The 20,439-nt window shown below is 33.2% G+C and overlaps 1 protein-coding gene across 1 annotated transcript in view; it reads right to left on the minus strand.

Annotated features, from left to right (window-relative positions):
- The window catches only part of MSRB3 (methionine sulfoxide reductase B3), a 183,765-nt gene that overhangs the window by 80,153 nt on the left and 83,173 nt on the right, over nucleotides 1-20,439 (minus strand). The window contains exon 5 of the mRNA XM_074269722.1: nucleotides 14,945-14,973. Coding sequence (XP_074125823.1) covers nucleotides 14,945-14,973 — 29 coding nt within the window. The remainder of the gene's footprint in view (nucleotides 1-14,944; nucleotides 14,974-20,439) is intronic.

The raw sequence follows: 20,439 nt of genomic DNA on the forward strand, positions 1-20,439 counted from the left end.
CTCTTGTAACAGAAGAATTCATAGTTTAACAAAAAGTTAAAGTGATGAGATGATCCATTAATTGTTATTAGTCTTCATGCTAACTTAAAAAAAGCATGGGTAACAGATCTCAAAGCAATAATAAAAATAGGCATTGTTGAAAGAAATAAGGAAATTATATTATTCTCAAAGGTACCATAGATATTGAAATAAAGTCAAAATTTAATGTATAAGCAATAAATGAAATAAATTTAAAAAGCTAATTGAAGTACATGAGTAAATAAATAGCAAATCTAATAAAAATATTTTTGTGCCATTTTTGATAGATAAATTAAAACAAACAAGAAAAAAAATCTGGAATCTGAATAGAATTTTAGAAAAGCTGGAGATTCTATAACCCTAATAATTACTAAATTGGAATAAAAAGGAATACATATGTATCTCAGTTGTTTAGAGAATATTTGCAAAACTGACTACATGCTAAAGAATCCCTTAAACAAATACAGAAGAGCAGAAACATTTAACAAATACCTCAAAGTGATAATCACTAAGGGGAATTTTTAAATCCTCAAATGGATACTAAACAATTTAATCATAATGAATTAGTGGGTCAAAGAACAAATGATAACAATATATAATTTCTTCAAATAAAATGAACATTGAAAAAACTTATCAACATTTTGGGGATACAGGAAAAGTAGTCTGTAAAGAAAAATATATATTTCTACATGTGTTCATCAACAAAAAAGATAAAGCAAATCGATGAATTTGGTGTACAATTTAAAAGAATACTAGACAGTAAATAAACTTTTTTTTAAAAACTGTAAAAGTCAAGAGAGTTCTAATAAATTGCAGGCATAATATAAAAACACCCTTGAACTGATAAAACTGAGAGCTGGTTTAGGAGAAAAAAATCATAAAATTAGCCATTAGTTAAGTTGATACAAAAGAGAAGAAAATCAAGTTGTCAATATCAAATAATTAAAAAAACATCAAATGAAGCAGAAATGAAGAAAGCTATTTTATCAAGTTATTTCTTATCAAAACTGATCATTTAAATGAAATGGAAATTTCTGACAAAATATAAAATATCCAGACTATCAGAAGAAAAATTAAAAATGAAATCCCCCAAAATACCCCCTGACTAAAAGAATTCACTTGGATAGTCTATCAAAATTTCAAAGAACAATAAATTCTGATATACAAATTATTTGTAAAATCAATTAAAATGGACAAATATCTGGCGAAATAACAATTATTCAGTAGGCAACCATGATTTTGTATATAGAGATCTGACCTCAAAACAAGGAAAATTTTGGTTAAATTTCTGTCCCTGATGTGTCCCAGCTTCAAGACAACTCAGTTAACCACTCATTGTACTAGGAATTTTATCAACCAGCTTCAGCAGAGGAAGTTTCCTCATTTGGTCATTCTTTATATCAATGAAATCAGGTCCATTCCATATCCTTATTAATTTCTCCTAATTAGATCATGCTAATATAATAAAAATATATAAAACTACCTAAAAGGTTACATGAGAGTACAGGGGGGAAAAAACCAAAATTATCTGGAAGAATAAAAAAGTTGAAAACCTCTAGAAAGACAGAAAAAATTATAGAAGAAATAAGCCTGGTAGTACCAGATCTCAAACTATACTACAAAGTAAAACTATCTTTTTTTATTTTTTATTGACTAGTAGAACAAATTAGATACATAAGATTCAAAAATAAACAAATATAATAACAATGTTCAGCAAAGATGTGGAGACCAGCTATTAGTGTAAAAGACTAATTATTTAACACAAACTTTTGGGTAAAAGGAAATCCCACAGAAATTAAATCGAGATCACTATTTAACAATCTGTACTGCAATGAGCTTCCAAAGAAGATACCTGACATAACTATTAATAGGGAAAGAAATTCTGTTTAAAGAAGGGATAAAATTACAGGAAATAAAGGGAGCATTTTTGATTACATAAAATGGAAATCTTTTTGTACAAACAAAACCAATTCAGGTAATACTAGAAGAAAACCAGCTAAATAGTCAGGGGAGGGAGGAAATTTTGCAGCAAACTTCTCTGATAAAGGTCAAAAATTCAGGATATATAACTAATAGAATAAAATACATAAGAACTGCTCCTCAGGAGACAAATAGTCAAAGTTATATACATAGATAGCTAACAAAAGAAAAAATATAAACTAGATGTAAGCTATAAATAAAATAAAATGATCACCTGAAAAATGTTACAAATCAGTAGTAACGAGTTTCAAATTAAAACTTTGAAGTTTCACTTCATACCCATGACAATGAAGAAACCCCCCCAAAAAAAACAGTACTTGTTAGATAGGCATCCACACTAAGTCACTTTTGGTGAAGTGGAATTTTTTAAACCATTCTGAAAATCAATATGAAATGATGCCCAAAAATGTGATTAAAACATGCATGGCCTGGGGCAGTTAGGTGGCCCAGTGGATAGAGCACTGGCCCTGGAATCAGGAAAACCTGAGTTCAAATCTGGGCTCAGACAGTTGATTTTTACTAGCTGTGTGACTCTGGGCAAGTCACTTAACCCTGATTGCCTTGCCCCTGAGTCCCCCAAAAATGTGCATATCCTTAACCCAGTGATAGTACTACCAGATATAGACATAGATATATGTTTTTAATGAGAGAGAGAAGGAAAGGGAGGGAAGAAAGGAAGAAAGGAGAGGAGGGAGGGAAGGAGGGAAAGAGGGAGGAAAGAAGGAAAGGAGAGAGAAAGGGAGGGAAAGTTAGGATCTACTTATACATGCAAAAATATAAGTTTTTGGTTTTAGCAAAGAACTGAAAATCAAGGTGATAATAAATTAGCAAATGCCTTAAATTATGCTATTTAAGTATAATATTGAACTACAAGAAATCAAAGAAATAGATTCAGAGAAACTTGAGAAGGTTTTTATGAACTGCTATATAAAGCAGTGACAGTAATTTGTAAAAGAACTATTATAATGTAGAGAAAAACAACTGTATAAGATTTAATAATTCTAATTGATTCAATTCAATTCTCAAAAATTCATGATGAAACAGATGATGAACAGAAGGGCAAAATGAAGCATACATAGAAATGAGCAGTGTGTGAGATTTCCTGTATTTTGATATTCATATTTGTTACAGTAACAACACTATTATTAATAGTTAACATGTATATATCACTTTGTGATTTATGAAGTACTTTACAAATATAACAGACATCTATTTGGCCATCTCAACAACCCTTAGAGATAGGTACTATTATTACCCTCATTTTACAAATGAGGGAACTAAAAGAGAGATTGTCACTTTCCTAGAATCACAAAGCTATTTTCAGCACTTTATCCACCACACTAGAAGTGTCAAACACGACTCCCCCCAACACTCTCCAGGATTATGTTTGGTATTGACTATGTGTGGTATTCAGAGGCTCTCTTGAATTTGAAAGAGAATTATTGTCAGGGTAGAAGATTGAATCAAGACTTGGAAAGGCCCTTTAAGGTCATCTGGTTTAACTTAAACCTCAGCAGTAATCCACCACAAATGACATCCCTGAAAATATCTGGCCTATGCTTAAAAATCTCCAGTGAAAGAAAACTTTATGGAACCTACTTAAGAAATCAATTCCTGTTTTAGACAGTGGTAATCATTAGAAAATTCTAAGTCGACAGTCAAAATCCCTTCCTCTGTCACCTCCATCCATTTATCATAATGCTGCCCTTTTAGTTATATCCAAGCATAAGAAGTCTCCTTCCTCTATGCAGTAATCTTTCCACCACTTTTAGGCATTAGTCATTCGTGTCCCACAATATTATGTCTCTTCTCCAAATTAAACATGCTCATTTCTGTCAACCACCCTTTAAATAGCATGCTTACCAATTTACTCACTTTCCTTGGATGTGCTTCTTCTCAACCAAAATATCTTCTGGTATGCAGAACTAAATTCAATGCTCTGTGCATAGTCTTAGCAGGTCATGGTGCAAAAGACAAAAAAAGCTATCATTCAAGAGGATATAGGTTTAGAAAATATGATAGTCTATTATATGGCAAAAGCAAAAGTTAACGTATAGCTTTGGAGGATGAAATTTTGGAAAAGCCTACTCTCTTCTCCTCCTATGCCTTCGTAAACCTCATATCTTCTGACTAGTCAAAATATGATTTATACAAAATTAAAATGATGGATTTGTGCAGCAAATTGAATAAGAAGATAGAGCATGGGTCCTAAAGTGAGGAAGACTCATCTTCCTGAGTTCAAATCTATCCTCAGACATTTACTAGCTGTGACCCTAAGCATTTAATCCTGTTTGCCTCAGTTTTTTCATCTATAAAATGAGTTAAAGAAATGGCAATCACTCTAGTATCTCTGCAAAGAAAATCCTAAATGTGCTGGTTCACAGTGTAAGTCCTTAGAAGGATTTCTGAAGACACTTGTACAACACTCCTAAAGTTTGGGACATTATACTCTCTACCCTAAAAACATAATCCTACTTTAGCAAAGAGTTAAAAGCCAAGTAATAGGGATACAACAGACACACACACACACACACACACACACACACACACACACATATATATATATATGCATATGTATATATAATATATATAAAAGTTATTATATAATGTTACTATAGGAACAACTAAACTAGATGGTTAAGCTGATAGAGCACTGGCTCTATATTTAGGAGGATCTACATTCAAATCCAGCCTCAGACACTTGAGACTTATTGGCTGTGTGATCTGGACAAGTCACTTAACATCAAGGGGAGGAAGGAAGGAAGGAAGAAAGGAAGGAAGGAAGGAAGGAAGGAAGGAAGGAAGGAAGGAAGGAAGGAAAGAAGGAAGGAAGGAAGGAAGGAAGGAAGGAAGGAAGGAAGGAAGGAAGGAAGGAAGGAAGGAAGGAAAGGAGTTTGATGATTTGGAGAGGAGAGAAGGGGTGGAGGGAAGGAAGAGTCTTAGCTTTTGCCTTGGCCAGACCTCCTTCACATACTATCCATCTATGTCTAGAAGAATGTATTAGTGTACTAGTAGTATTCCTGGATCAACTAACAACAAGGATAAATAGGACATAGATTCACAGCTCCACAAAGAACCTAGCAAAGAAACTATAACCTGCCTATGGAGAACTTCTGCAATACTCCCAGAGGTAAAGGAGCTCCAGGAATTGAGAGCTGTATGTTACCACTTTACCACATGTCAGTCAGTCAGTCAGTAAAATTATTAAGTGCCTACCAAGTTCCAGGAATTATGCTAAGAGGTCAGGATACAAGAAAGTTATAAAAGACAGTCTTTACTTTCAAAAGTTCACAATCTAATAGGAAAGATAATATGAAAAAAATATATAAACAAGGTATATACAGGAATAATCACCAAAGGGAAGACTCTTGAACTGGGAATTGGGATTGCAGAAGATTCTATTCTATAGAATGTGGGATTTCAGCTGGAACTTGAAGAAATCTAGAGAGGGCAGGAGACTAAGATTAGAAGGGAGAGCATTCCGAGCATGGATACTCAATAAAAATGTCTGGATTGGGGAGATGGAGGTTTTGTTTGAAAAACAACAAGAAAGCCAGTGTCAAAGGATTACAGAGCACATAAGAGATGAACATAGAAGCTGCAATAAACCTAGAAAAGAAGGGAAAGAATAGGTCTATGAAAATCTTTGACCACCATGCAGAGAAGTTTTTATCTCTAAACTTATACCCTCTTTCCCATAGACTCAGTACATACTGATAGAAAAGTATGTCAGAGAATGAAGGAGAAATTTGTACCACCTTAGTAAAAGCTGTCTCAATCTAGACAACAAAAATGGCTCCTAATTAATAATATAGACAGGAGATGATTCACACTAACAGGAGTTTGAGACGTTGACATTACAGAAACATTCCTAATATACAGAGATAATCCTGAGCCCTGATGGAAGATATCCTCAAGTTTTAGGAGACTGAATTGTCATGGGAGTAAGAGTTGTCATAAGGATCCTTAAAGCTTTACATAGTATACAATATAAATGATTTAAAAAACAAGAGCTAATATTACCTGTAGTGAAGAAATGCTAGAATTCTTTCCACTAAGATCAAGGGTAAAGCAAAAAAGTGTTACCATTATCATTTGATATAATTCTAGATTAGCAATAAGACAAGAAAAAAATTAAGGTACTGTCATAGGCAAAGACTTAGAAATAAAGTAATTTCTTTTTAGAGATAGTTTATACTTTAACCAGAGAATGTTAAATATTCAACTAAAAAGCTTCAATGAAATAATTTTAGTAATGTAGCAGTATACAGAATAAACACCCAACATAATCAAGCAAGGAAAAATTTGAAATTTAATTCAAAATAATCAAAGAACACATGCAATTTCTGGGAATCCAGATACCAAGACAGATGGGAATTATATGAATACAACTACAATACATTATATAGAAAGATAAAAACAGACTTTACTGGAGATTAATTTTTCATGACTGAGTTATATATATAATAAAAATAAGAATACTAACTAAATTAGTTTGCCAATTCAATTTCATGACACTCAATTTACAAAAAAGTTGCTTTATAGCTTTATAGTTATAGATTTATGAAAGATAATTATATGGGAAGAGAAAATAATGGCTTTCTCTTTTTAAAATTCATTTTTAAAAATTTTACATTTCTAATTTTCACCCTCCCCCAGTTCTTTTATCAGCTATTGAAAAGTCAAATAATATGATTTCAATTATGCAAGTGAAATCATACAAAACACATAGAAAAACAATTATAAAAACAAAAATCATAACAGAATTCTTCTAGAAAAACAAAAAGTCAAGATTCCCAAGGATAACAGTAACTTTTAAAACAATAGGAAGGAAGGATGCCTAGCAGTACTAGATTTCAAACTAAACCGTAAAATTACAAAGCAGTAATTATCAAAATTGTTTGCTACTGGTTGAAAAAACAGAAGACTTCATTAATGAAATAGATTACAGACTAAAAATTCATCGGCAACTAAATTCAATGGCAAAGTGTTTGATGAAAATACAAGGACCCTAACTTAAGATCTAGACTTTCTATTTTAAAAAAAAACTGCTACAAAATCTGGAGGGTTTTCTGAAAGAAATTAAGTTTAAATAAACATGCACCATCAACAACCCAAATAAGTTCTAGACGTATATAACATCTAGACATAAAAGTTCCCTAACACAAACAAATAGGGAAATTGGGAAGGAAATATCTCTAACAGCTATGGCAGAGGCAAACAAGAGACATAAAGGAATAAAGAGTGAACTATAGACAATTTTGATAATGAAAAAATTCAAAAATATTTACATAAAAAGCAATACAGTTAATTAAATGGAAGATAGATGACAAAAATTATTGTGGTAAATTTTATTAATAAAGATTTCATTAATTTGATTAATAAAGAATATTTATAGCAGCATTCTTTGTCACATCAAATAACTGGAAAAAAAGTGGATGCCTATAAATTAATTAGAAATGGTCAAACAATTACTGTATAGGAATGCAACTTATATTATCATCCCATAAGATATAAAAAAAAGACAAATCCCTGAAACCTAGGAAAATTTCTATTAACTGATGTAGTGTCTACAATCATATAAAGAAAAACAACTTTTATCACTGTAATGAGTAAACATGACTTCCAAAGAATGAGGATAAAGTATGATCTCACTTCCTGGCAAAGAAGTAACAGGATACAGACATGACCAACATGTGGCTTTGTTTTCTTTGGCAACATTTATTCGTTTCAAGAAGAGGAAGGAAGGAAGGAAGGAAGGAAGGAAGGAAGGAAGGAAGGAAGGAAGGAAGGAAGGAAGGAAGGAAGGAAGGAAGGAAGGAAGGAAGGAAGGAAGGAAGGAAGGAAGGAAGGAAGGAAGGAAGGAAGGAAGGAAGGAAGGAAGGAAGGAAGGAAGGAAGGAAGGAAGGAAGGAAGGAAGGAAGGAAGGAAGGAAAGAAGGAAGATAGGAAGGAAGGAAGGAAGGAAAGAAGGAAGATAGGAAGGAAGGAAGATAGGAAGGAAGGAAGGAAGGAAGGAAGATAGGAAGGAAGGAAGGAAGGAAGGAAGGAAGGAAGGAAGGAAGGAAGGAAGGAAGGAAGGAAGGAAGGAAGGAAGGGAGGGAGGAAGGAAGGAAGAGAGGGAGGGAGGGAGGGAGGGAGGAAGGAAGGAAAGAAGGAAGATAGGAAGGAAGGAAGGAAGGAAGATAGGAAGGAAGGAAAGAAGGAAGATAGGAAGAAAGGAAGATAGGAAGGAAGATAGGAAGGAAGGAAAGAAGGAAGGAAGGGAGGAAGGAAGGAAGGAAGGAAGGAAGGAAGGAAGGAAGGAAGGAAGGAAGGAAGGAAGGAAGAGAGGGAGGGAGGGAGGGAGGGAGGAAGGGAGGAAGGAAGGAAGGGAGGGAGGGAGGGAGGGAAGAAGGGAGGGAGGAAGGAAGGAAGGAAGGAAGGAAGGAAGGAAGGAAGGAAGGAAGGGAGGGAGGAAGGGAGGGAGGAAGGAAGGAAGAGAGGGAGGGAGGGAGGGAGGAAGGAAGGAAAGAAGGAAGATAGGAAGGAAGGAAGGAAGGAAGATAGGAAGGAAGGAAAGAAGGAAGATAGGAAGAAAGGAAGATAGGAAGGAAGATAGGAAGGAAGGAAAGAAGGAAGGAAGGGAAGAAGGAAGGAAGGAAGGAAGGAAGGAAGGAAGGAAGGAAGGAAGGAAGGAAGGAAGGAAGGAAGGAAGGAAGGAAGGAAGGAAGGAAGAGAGGGAGGGAGGGAGGGAGGGAGGGAGGGAGGGAGGAAGGGAGGAAGGAAGGAAAGGAGGGAGGGAGGGAGGGAGGAAGGGAGGGAGGAAGGAAGGAAGGAAGGAAGGAAGGAAGGAAGGAAGGAAGGAAGGAAGGAAGGAAGGAAGGAAGGAAGGAAGGAAGGAAGGAAAAATGAACAAAGGAAAAAGAAAAAGAAAGCATTCATGAAATACTTAAAAATAAAAATCATTATTATATGCTTAAAAACAAACTGAGATATTCACAATATCACATAAAATCCTTTGTTCTTTATGTATTTAAATGTCCCATGCTCATAATATAAAGGAAATTAAAGTTAAAATATTTTAAAGAAATTTCTGATTGATCTCTAAAAAGATCTTCCTAGTAAAGAGATTCTAGTAAATTTACAAAAAAGTTTTAACAATGTCTCATAATTATAAGATTTGCATATGATTTCCGTATTAAAATTTGAATAAGAACATTAACTTGGTAAATTCAGAAATGTGCATTTATCTTTTTCATTTATGTATGAGCTTGGGAAACTTGCATTCTATCTGACACTTGTAAAACTCCTCATTTCCTTCCATCCTAGTGCTCAGCATTAACTCATTCTATTTTCACCACTTATCTTTTTGCCTCAAGCTTTAACTGACTACATGTTCTTCTTTAGTTCCCTTATTCTTTGCCATTTCTGTTGCTGATTCCTTTTTAATTTCAGATCTTTGAAGCCGTACTGCCTGCTTTTTGTTTCTCCAGTTCTTTTGTGTTGTTTTTTTCCCCTTACTTGTCCTTGGGAGTCATTATACCCTGTTGTCCCTTTTCTTATGGTGTCTTTTAGGATTTCTTAACTTTCATCCACACTCTTGTACTTTCAAGCTCATTAGCTCTGTTAATTCCACTCCCAATTTGCTTTCCTGAAATCTTAAAGACTTTTAAGCTGGAATGGTCTATGAGCCCACTTCCAAACTGTAGTCAAACCATGTAACCCAGCATCATTAGGTGCTAGGTTTCTACAGTACACTCACTTTCTCAAGATTTCCCCCATTATGTTCATTTTCTCAATTCCACTGAGGATTAAAAATATATTAATAAATTTAAGGTGGGCTTGTATTTTTGAGAAGCTGCACTACTTAATTCAGACATTAATGTCCTTACTGATGGCTATTTCTTGGTCTCATTGAAAAGCTGTCAGCCCTGACAGGACTTCAGAAGCACAGGCAGTCTTCAACTTATAGCACTTCATTCTAGAAGACTTATAGTTAAGTATCTCACCAGCTAAAGGGATGCTATTACTTTTAGCATGCGGGAGACATATGGTCCTATATATTTCATCTATTCAGTTCTGAGAACATTGGCTCCAACCCCAACTGTGGCAGAAAAGCTGTTAACTTTTCATCTGGTGATATATGCTATAGAAAAATTTATTTTTAATATTTTATTTTGATTCCATCAATACTGGTACTTCCCCCAATGATGCAGATTGACAGCCACCTCTTACCTAGGCTCTCTTTCAGTTGGAATACATAGGTGACTGTATTTTAACTGGACCTGAGCACAGCCCTTCTAGCTCAATTTGTATCCCACTGGAACAACCTCAGAGAATCCAACTTCCACACCACCTTGAAGCACTGGAGTTTAATTTTTCATATGTAAATTTGGTGAGGGAAATTTAGTGAAACACTTAATAACAAAAAGAGGGCAATCAAACAAACTTCCCTGGATCAGCAAACATTTGTTCTCAATCTACTCTAATTCTGGGATTCTGCAGCATGTAAGTACTGTCCCAAATTCTTCCTTGTTCCTTTCATTTCTTAAATCCCTTTTCTACATAGCTTCAAAAAAAGATGCTCGTTCTAATATGCAGGACACAAAGCATTTTTTTCCTTTTCTAATTTGCCTTTATAAGCACATATTTCTAGAAACAGTAACAACTAGCACTTTGTATTAGTGCTCTAAAGGTTGCAAAGCATTTCTAATACATTATCTCACTTGATCTTGACAACAATTGTCCCTGTGAGATAGGGGTGCTATTTTCCCCATTTAAAGAAGATAAGACTGAAGCTGAGAGAGATTAAATGATTTGCAAGGCAAGATTTGAACCCAGTCCTTCCCGATTCCAAGTCCAAAGCCAAGAATAGCAATATGTTATATGAATGGCCAGCAGAACTTCTTCAAGCCTTGAAAAAAATCTTTCATCCACTAGTCCCACCATTTTGCTAAAACTGTTATAAAATTCTTCCTCTTTAAAATTGTGATTATTACATGTTGTATAGAATACATGATACATATATTATATATAATAACATAATATTATATATATAGGTAGGACACATGCTTGAGAAACCTGACAATAGATAACATTTTAGAAGGACCACTGAGAGGTGCTTTTTCTTCCAGCTGCCTGTCCTTTTACATTTTACTCATTAATAGCACCTCCACTAACGTGTATCTGTTGAAATAAAACTTAGATTGATCACTTTCTTATTATTAGTGACTCATAGAAAACAGTGATGGTTTGAGAGAGGAAATGAAGTTTCCAAAGGTACCCAGTAAGTATTTTTTAAAGAATCCGTTTCAGTTCATAATCTTTCTCATTCAGCTGATAGAAACTTCTGTAAATCTGCCATTTAATTGGTTTGCATCCACATACTGCCCTTATAGGTTTTGTTTACACAGTCTATCTTACAATGTGCCTCTACAATTCTGTGTCTTTCCAAAGCAAATTTCTCCTGAGAGTTGATATATGACTTTTATGTTTAATTACCATATTAAACTCAATGCTCTGTTTCCTCCAGCTTCAACCAACTTCCCTTCTTGGGGGATGGGGAGTCATGCATAGCTTCTTGCTATTTCTGAACTTCAAAGGTTTCTTTTACTGTATTAGGAAAATTATCAACCCTATGCTGTTTCCAGGCAAGCAGTGTTAGAAAATGCTTTCTTATAGAAAGAAACTTCAGGTTACTGACTTACAATCTAACAGAAGAGAATTGTAAATAATGCTAAATAGTAGTGGACCTGACATACAAAGCACCCAGACAAACTGAAGCTAAAAGTTAAGACACATGAAATTAGAGGGAACAATACTAGAGTTCTTGGGATAGGTTTAAATTCAGTTCCCCTCATTTTCAGTCGTGGTTTTCATAACTTTGCAAATCTATGAATGGACATAAAAATCACATAGCTATTTCCTCCAGATCTCTGAGAGATGAAAACCTCAAGAAAACAAAAAGCAAGTTAATTCTCTAATAGTTATTTATATAAAATTAAATCTTTACAATAATAAAAATCACCTAGGTAGGTTTGGATAAGGAATTCTTAACCTGATTGTAGATTATGGAATCTTCTCACAGTCTCATTAAGCCTATGATCACCTTCCTCAGAATTATTATTCTGATTTATTTATGCTTGAATTATGTATGAATTATTTAAATTCATAAAATAAAATGCATAGCATTAGAATGGAAACTAAATACATGTGAAATAGTTACCCCCAATTTTTTATTTTTAATTCACAGACCCCAACTTAAGAACATCTCCCTGGAAGAAGTTGTTTGTTGAAACTATCTCTACCTCAGTCTATGTTCAAATTTTTGGAATCTTCTCAAATGCTGACAATGCAAGCCTGCTTTTCTTTCTCCTGAATCCTATTCCAGAACCCAATGGCTAAATTTTGAGCCATAAGATCTGCATAAAGATTCTTTGCTAGAACGGTACCTATACATATATACTATATATGTGTGTGTATAGATATATACATAAAATTTGACTTTGGAATCATTTCCTTGATGGCTAATCATCAAGTAGAATGCTTATTTTTCTAATTTTTTAAAAAAGCTAAGACTGACATTTTCCTTCATTTAAAAATCTTTTTTTTTTTGGTCAGAAATAATCCTACAGCTGCTTACTACATTAAACAGAGCTAATTTGCCTTCAGTGTTTGATGAACAATAGAGGATTTGAACCTGTCAAAGTCATACATTTAATTGTTCCAATATGCTACCTTATTCCTAACCACATAACATACATGGAAAAGTATCATTTGTGTGATATAGAATGTCAAAAAAAAAAAAAGAAAGAAAAGAAGAAGGAATTTCTAGTTTTCTTTTTTCATAATGCCCTCCCTGCTAAGAAGGTATATTAAAGAAATTAGCCCTTTCTTAATTTGAAACCATTTGAATTCTTTCCTCAAATTATTTAGATTGATATTAAAAGAATAAATATACTTTTAATCATTAATTCCCATAAGAATTGTCAAAGTACAGACCTTTGTGATTTTCAAGGCCTACAGATGTTGTCAATGATAGACGTGAAATTAGCATACGAAAAAAGTACTTCTGGACAAAACCTTTGGTCATAAGAGTGAAGGATGTGGGCCTGTACAGATGTTAGAACTATTCACATGATAAATACTTACCTTCAATACAAGAATTTAATAGCAAGCTTTTAATTTGGATGTTAAAATTTAACATAAATTATCTTACTTTGACAATAGCAGTTTAATATTTCAGTTTAGTACAATGTTTCCATGTTTTATTTTACAATAAATTGGTGGATTTCTTTCTTGCTTGCTTTTTAAAGCTATATTCCAGACCCTGTACCATAAGAACAAAGTTCCTACAGCCATGAATATTTCTGATTTTCTATCTGGAAAATGTTATCTACATGAGAATCTTATACAATATTTTCTACAAAGTGAGTTTTTAAGAGTACTTAATAGCTTACCAGAATAAACTAAAAGACTCTTAATAGATTTTAGTTTAAATATAATAATAATAAATTTTCTTTTTAGTTAAAATACTTTTTTATACCATATTTACTCTGGATTCTTTTTGGGGGGGTTGGTTAATTGTAGAAACTGCTTTGCAAAGCAGGCATTTATTTAATACACTATTTTGAGTCATTTTTTGTTTATTGGTGGAAAGGTAGTTCAGTTAGGACAATACTACTTTGCCTTTAACTAACATTTGTCAATAAATCAACGTAAGCCTCCCAAATAAATCAGATATTTTTATCTCAAGTATTTGACATCTTGCAATTATTAGCCCCACAGGCTGAAAAAAGTCTCTATAATAATAGATTTTTACCTATTAGTGAAGCAATAAGCTACAACCTACACATTTCAGATTTATAGAGTCACATGAACTTAAATGAGATTCATAAAGTTATACAATGAAAAAAAAAAGTGCATGCACCTTAATGCCTAGGAAGAAAGAAAGCATGACATTCCACTCCAAAATCACCATTATGCCCAAATAGAACATTTCAGAATCCTGCACAATGCTAAATGAATAGGACATTTTCAAATTTTAAAATAAGCATAATACAAAAAAAAAAAAAGAATAAGGGATCTGCTCTTGTGGTATTTTTTCTAAAAAATATTTTATTCTTGGATTAAAAAGAATGAACTTTTGTATAAACCATTTGAGAGAGAAGCAATTCCTCTTAAACAACTCCAAAAATCTTTGAATAAAGTATCTTAGCCACTAATACACAAGTAGATTCAAAATTAAGTATAAAAATGGCTAATATTGCCCCATTTGGAGAAAAAATATTTAATGGTTCTCTGGTTCTACTATTGACCTGAATGTATATTTTGTCTTGAATAGAGAATAAATGCTTATTTAGACTTTTGTCTTTTAACCTCACACAAAATAATTATGACTATAATAATATTTATTAATAATATCATACACTATAACACAATAATAATATTTAAGAAAAATATCTAATATTTACTTAGCATTGAAGTTTGCAAAATATCTTATATATGTTTTCTAAAAAACCATTTTTTTTAAAAACCAAGAAAAATCATAGAACTTTTTCCATTGGATGAATCACCTCAGGACAGTCCTGGGCCAGTGTACTGAGAGGCAAATCACTTGCCTCCTGATATGTAGGTTTCACAAAAACTTAAGTTCTTCAGAATGTTTTTGTAAATACACCAGAAAGAATAATACACTATTTTAAACAGTGATCACTCCCAACTCCCACCCAGCTTTTAAAATGAAAGTTCTACAGATATTCAGTACACATCACATCTATTACAAGTCTGTCAGTGATCTTAAGTGAACATCCCAAAATAAGTCTAAACAGTCAATAATACTGTAGTTTAAAAATCTCCTGTCCAGTCTGTTTAAAATCAAAACTGTACTTGATCTGATGAAATTACACTTTAGAGAATAACATAAATAAAATATACTCAGAATAACATTGTAAATGTAAACATACCTGAGCCAGAGTCATATTTGGTTTCTGAGCTGTAAAGAAAAAGAAATTTCTTACATTATAAAAATGTTATTTTATGAGAACAAGATGTCATGGTTATAGATGACCGTACTTTTGAGAACCAAGTAGAACCCAGCATACTGAGAAGCAAACATATATTTACTTTAAGTATCTGAAATGTACTACTTATCCTAGGCCCCTTATGGAGGCACATATTCGTACCCATAGCACAATATGGAAAAGATATTAACTTTTAGTTTGTTTGTATGGGGAGAAGAGTAAAGGGATGATGCATGCAGAAAGCATCAGATCTCTTCAGTTTTGTGGGTTTCCAATAATATAATAAATAAATTGAAAAGGAATACCAAAAAAAAAATGAACAATCATCTCTATTATCATAGATTTCTATTTTATCAACATGAAGGCTTTTTTTTTTCCCAAGCACTTAATACACAGCAAATGAACCCAGGAACTCATACATTTAATAAGAGGGAGGGGGAAAAATGAGCCCTGGTGGGAACATTACGTTTCAGATATAGGTTAATACTGGCTGTAAATTTAGAAGCCTTTGAAGCTCTCAATTCAGCTGTGGGAAAACTTCGGTTGGGTAATTACTCTCAAGATGCAGCTGATGTGCTGTCAAGCAGAATTAACCTTGTGACTAGGCCTATCTGCACAGGCTACTATAAAACAGCATTGTCTATATCGAGCACACAAACCAATTAGCCGGCATGCTCCAGTCCGATTTATATCACACATTAACAATCAGGAGTACATATGTTCACAGCTGCCACCACAAGATGCAAGTCCCAACCAGCAGGAGTTCTACTCAAGGATATTACATTATCAGAGATGATTTTCCGGGGGAAACACAGTAAACTAACAAGAAAAATATTTTTCCCCAAAAAAATAAACCAGTGCTAGGCTATCAGTGAACTTTTGAAAGTCATGGCTTTCTCTATCCAAGTCCAGTAAGTCATCAAAGAGGGAAAAGGGGGAGGGATAGAGAAAGAGGCCGTGATCATTACTATTTCTACAAATCATGATTTAAAATTACTAATGTGAATGAATACATTCTATCAGAATTATATATCAAGCATTTTCCAAAATGTTTGAACAAAGGCAATTTTTGGAAAGGTCATTGTTTTAACCATGGCCATGGCTAGAATCACTCTATTCTTCTGAAAATGTCAGAGAAGCAAGAAAATCAATAATGCCTTTCCCAGACTCTCTTTAAAATATTAACATATATCAAATAGCTACACACCTATGTTCAAATTAGGAAGATAACAAAACTGGTTTTCCTCTCAAATTTTTCTCAGATATTATATATTTAGTATATGAATGCTAACTGTTAGCTATTAAGAAAACAATATAAAATAGTACTTATAATGGAGAGAATACCATCAACTGCTAGTACCATTCCTCCCAATCTATTTTGTATTTTAATCATTTTGTATTTATTTCTATTTATTCTCTTTATAGGTATTCTGCATATATTTATTAATGAATTTGCTGTCTTCTCCCACTAAATATAAACTTCTGTGATTAGGGATTATTTCATTCTTTATATGTCTGTCATATATATTCTCTTATATATGTCTCTTTATATGTCTCTGGCACACAAGAGGTACATATATAATATATGCTTACTGCTTGCTATTTCTACCTAAAATCTCCAGATTCTGGCATTCACAGGTAAAATTCCATGTAGGGTTATTAACTTGAAATTTCCCAGCTTATTGTCTATTTGTACAATAGATAACACTTTAGAATATTTTAGACAATTTTAGACAGTATTTTAGAATATGTATTCTAAGAGATACATATCAATGGACCAACCCTACCCCTACATCCATCCCACTGCACTTTCCACCCACTTGGTTTCCTTTCTGTAGAATGTTAGGCTAAATTCCAAGGCTGTGGAGTTCATGGAGAGGCTCTATAATGTTCTGGGGTTTAGTGCAATCAACATAAGGGCTTCTGAAGGACTTCACCCACCAACAGGGAATCCTTCTTCCATTTGAATTTATGTTGAACATCCTCTATGACAGTGGCAAATACTTTTGCATAGCACATCTCCCTATACTATGCTTTACCTGAAATTGTATGAGAATCAGGGTTCATAGTTTGAAAGAGTTTTAAGAGATTCTCTCATAGTCAGAAAGAAGTTTAGTTAAGCCTTAGCTGACAGACTAAACTGTAACAGACTCTAGTCATTAGAAAGAGTTTGGGGAGAGCTTTATTTACTGCAAATTTAGAATTTAGCTAGCAGCCTAACAGCCTAGAAGAGTGTAAATTATAGAGAGATGAAGAAGGAGCAGAATGTCTTTTCATCCAGATAAGGAGACAGGATGTCTTTTTTTTTGGCTGAGGCAATTGGGATTAAGTGACTTGCCCAGGGTCACATAGCTAGTGTGTCTAAGACCACATTTGTCCTCCTTTCCCTGTATTCTTTTTTTTTTTTTTTGACGGGATATTTTTTAACAAGATATTGTCAATCAGACAGGATGACATTTTTTGTAGAGAACAAATAAGGAAGTTTTATTGCTCTACATTCCTTAGCTAGGTTTGCAGTTTTGAATAGAACCTCATTTTGACCCATCGTCTCCATCCTTTCTGTCTTCTAGGGAGAAGAAATTCTGAGGATAAGGGCTGGGGGCCTCAATATGTTATCAATATTTGAAGAGTGGTAACGTAGGACTGATTCATGGATACTGTTAGAGAAAGACTTTTAGAATGACTTTTTTTTTAAATTTACCAAATTAGATTTTTTTTAAGTCAACAAATACAGTAACATCATGTATTCCATGTGTCTTTCAGTTAACTGTGTAACTACTAAAATGTGCTCTGTTGTAGGATAAACTTCAACTACAAGGAAATATTCATCCCTGAAAGAAGGCTAAAAATGTAATATGATCTTTTTGAATTTCAAAATCCAGAAATAAAAAATAAAAATAACATGAGAAGTTCAAAATGGTCTATGTGTCTCAATATATTATATTCTTTTGTAATTATAACTCCTTTGTAACAATCAACTCCTTTGTCACAATTTTATAAAACATTTTTATAAAATTTATAAAAGTAAAAATTTTATTTGAATTTTTATAAAATTTCAAAAAAAATTAGTTCCATTAGTTTTTTTAATAGAACAGTACTATCAATCATTTACTTGGCAGTCTGTATTCCCAAACTTACATAAATACAGAATGTATATGTTTTCTTATGGGTATAAAAAAGGTCAGTTCCTCTAAAAGTTTCATTTACACATTAGTCAGAGATACTTTTGCTTAAGGGTTTGTGCTTTTCTGGGACCCGTAAGAATCCTGAGGGTGCCTGTTTTCACACCTTGTCTCAATCTGGGTTCACACCTCTTTTGTTTAGTTGCATCAAATAATAGAAAATACCTGAGGCAAAAACTAAGTAAGTGTGAACTCTAGTCTGCTAGCTATTCAAAACAGTCAATTATTGGTTCAAAAATATGTCAAGGTTCTTTTTTTAAAACTGATATCAATCTGAAAGTTTCAAAAACTCCAGAAGGAAAAAAAAATGTTGAGTGTATGTTGGGGAGAAGGGGGAATAGCCTGATGCTGGAGCTCCCCATAAATGGAATGGAACATTAAGAGTGTATTCCCATTATATCCTAGTTGGCTCTAGGCAGAAAGTCCATTAACAAAAAGGGGTAGAATACCTTGGTATTTTTTTTTGAAACTTAAAAATCTTGTCCCAATTTGCTCAATATTCCACACTGATAAAATTTTTGCAAAATATGCTGTACATATTTATATTAAAACCTACCTAATAAACACAAAATTGGTCAAAAGAAAAAAAATCAAAGGTTGGGTTAAAGAAAAAAAGCCTCAATTTGCTGAAGATGTATACTGTCTTAAAGAAATAGAACTGAAACAGCATAGACAGGGTTTCTTAATCTTTTTTGTGAAAGACTCCTCTCACAGCCTGGTAAAGATGTGAGAATGGTTTTAAATCCATAAAATAAAATGCATAAATTTACAATGAAAATCAACTATATTGGTACGAAAATGAATTTTTTTTCCATCAAAGTTCACAAAAATCCTTGAAAGGGAGTATAGAAACACCTGGACTAGATGATTAACTACAGAAAATAGAGGGATGATGCTGATAAGACTTTAACAAAATACAAGATTATTGCAAGTTTTTCTGACTGGGTGACCCTATTGTTCCTAATTCTATTTGTCAATCAGTGTTGAGGGAAGTTCTGTTGGGGAAATGTCACCCAATCTGCAGCTTTTGAATTGCCTGTTATGTAGCTGGCAATCCCTGTAATTGGGGAAGAGCTGAGACAAAACAATTCATCTCCTTTTGCTGACATGAACCTATCCAAATTGTCTTTATTTCATTCCAAAAGTTCTCCATAAAGCTTGCATCCATCTTGAATCCCTTACCAATCTCCAGTGATTAGCCAGTCAACATATAATTATCTTTACATGTTTTAATCAATTGTTTTTTATTCTCTTTTTCCTGAGTTTTGCCTTGTTAATCAGGGTGAATAGCCTAAACAAAAAATTTTCCTTTTAAAAAAGTTATCATATTTTGTCCAAAGATATGAAAAAACACAAGGCTGAAGGGTAAATTCATTAACTTGATGACATCTATATTAAAATGTGTACTTTGTGATTCACACAGTAGGCCCTTTAATTTTTAACAGAATTATCACATTACTGATAAATCAAACAAGGCTAACAAAAAAACTAAAAAAATAGATGTAAAGATATGATATTGACAAAAAATACTAACCTAAAAATAGTATAAGGGCAGCTCATTTAAGAATCATTGTATTCAAAGGAAAATATGATTTAAAAAAAAGCATGGACATCATATTTCAAAAAATCACAAATAAAAACTTTTTAGAAATATTAAAATCAAAGGACAAAATGGAACAAATTATGTCACCTCTTTTAAAAAAACATGAAGAAGAAAAATCCCAAAAATGCTAGAGTCAAAATCCAGAACTCCCAATGCCAAAGAAAATACATGGCAAGCATCCAGAAAGAAACAATACCAAGAAGCTACAGTCAGGATCACAAAAGACTTGACAGTGATTACTAAAAACTAGAGGCAATCCTAAAGACAATATTGCACAAAAAAATATGCATCTAACCAATTTGCCCTATAAAGATAAGTATAATCCAGCAGGGGAAAAACAGACCTCTAATATAATACAGGGTTTTCAAATCTTTCTGATAAAAAGATCAGAACTGAATAGGAATTTTGACATACAAACATAAAAGCCAACATAAATCTTGAAAGATAAACTTATATGAACAAATGAATGGAACTATAAGATGATGTAGTGCTAACATTCTAACAGGGTCCAAGAAACAAGTGTCCCTTCAGAATTTTCATGTGTTCTAAGGATATTAAGGGAATGAAATAATAAAAATAAATGTCTGGGGAAGAGATTGGTTTTGTGTTCTAAGGATTTGAAGAAAGAGAAAGAAGAATAAGAGGAGAAATAT

Source organism: Sminthopsis crassicaudata, chromosome 5 (genome assembly GCF_048593235.1).
Source record: "Sminthopsis crassicaudata isolate SCR6 chromosome 5, ASM4859323v1, whole genome shotgun sequence".
Classification (NCBI taxonomy): domain Eukaryota; kingdom Metazoa; phylum Chordata; class Mammalia; order Dasyuromorphia; family Dasyuridae; genus Sminthopsis; species Sminthopsis crassicaudata.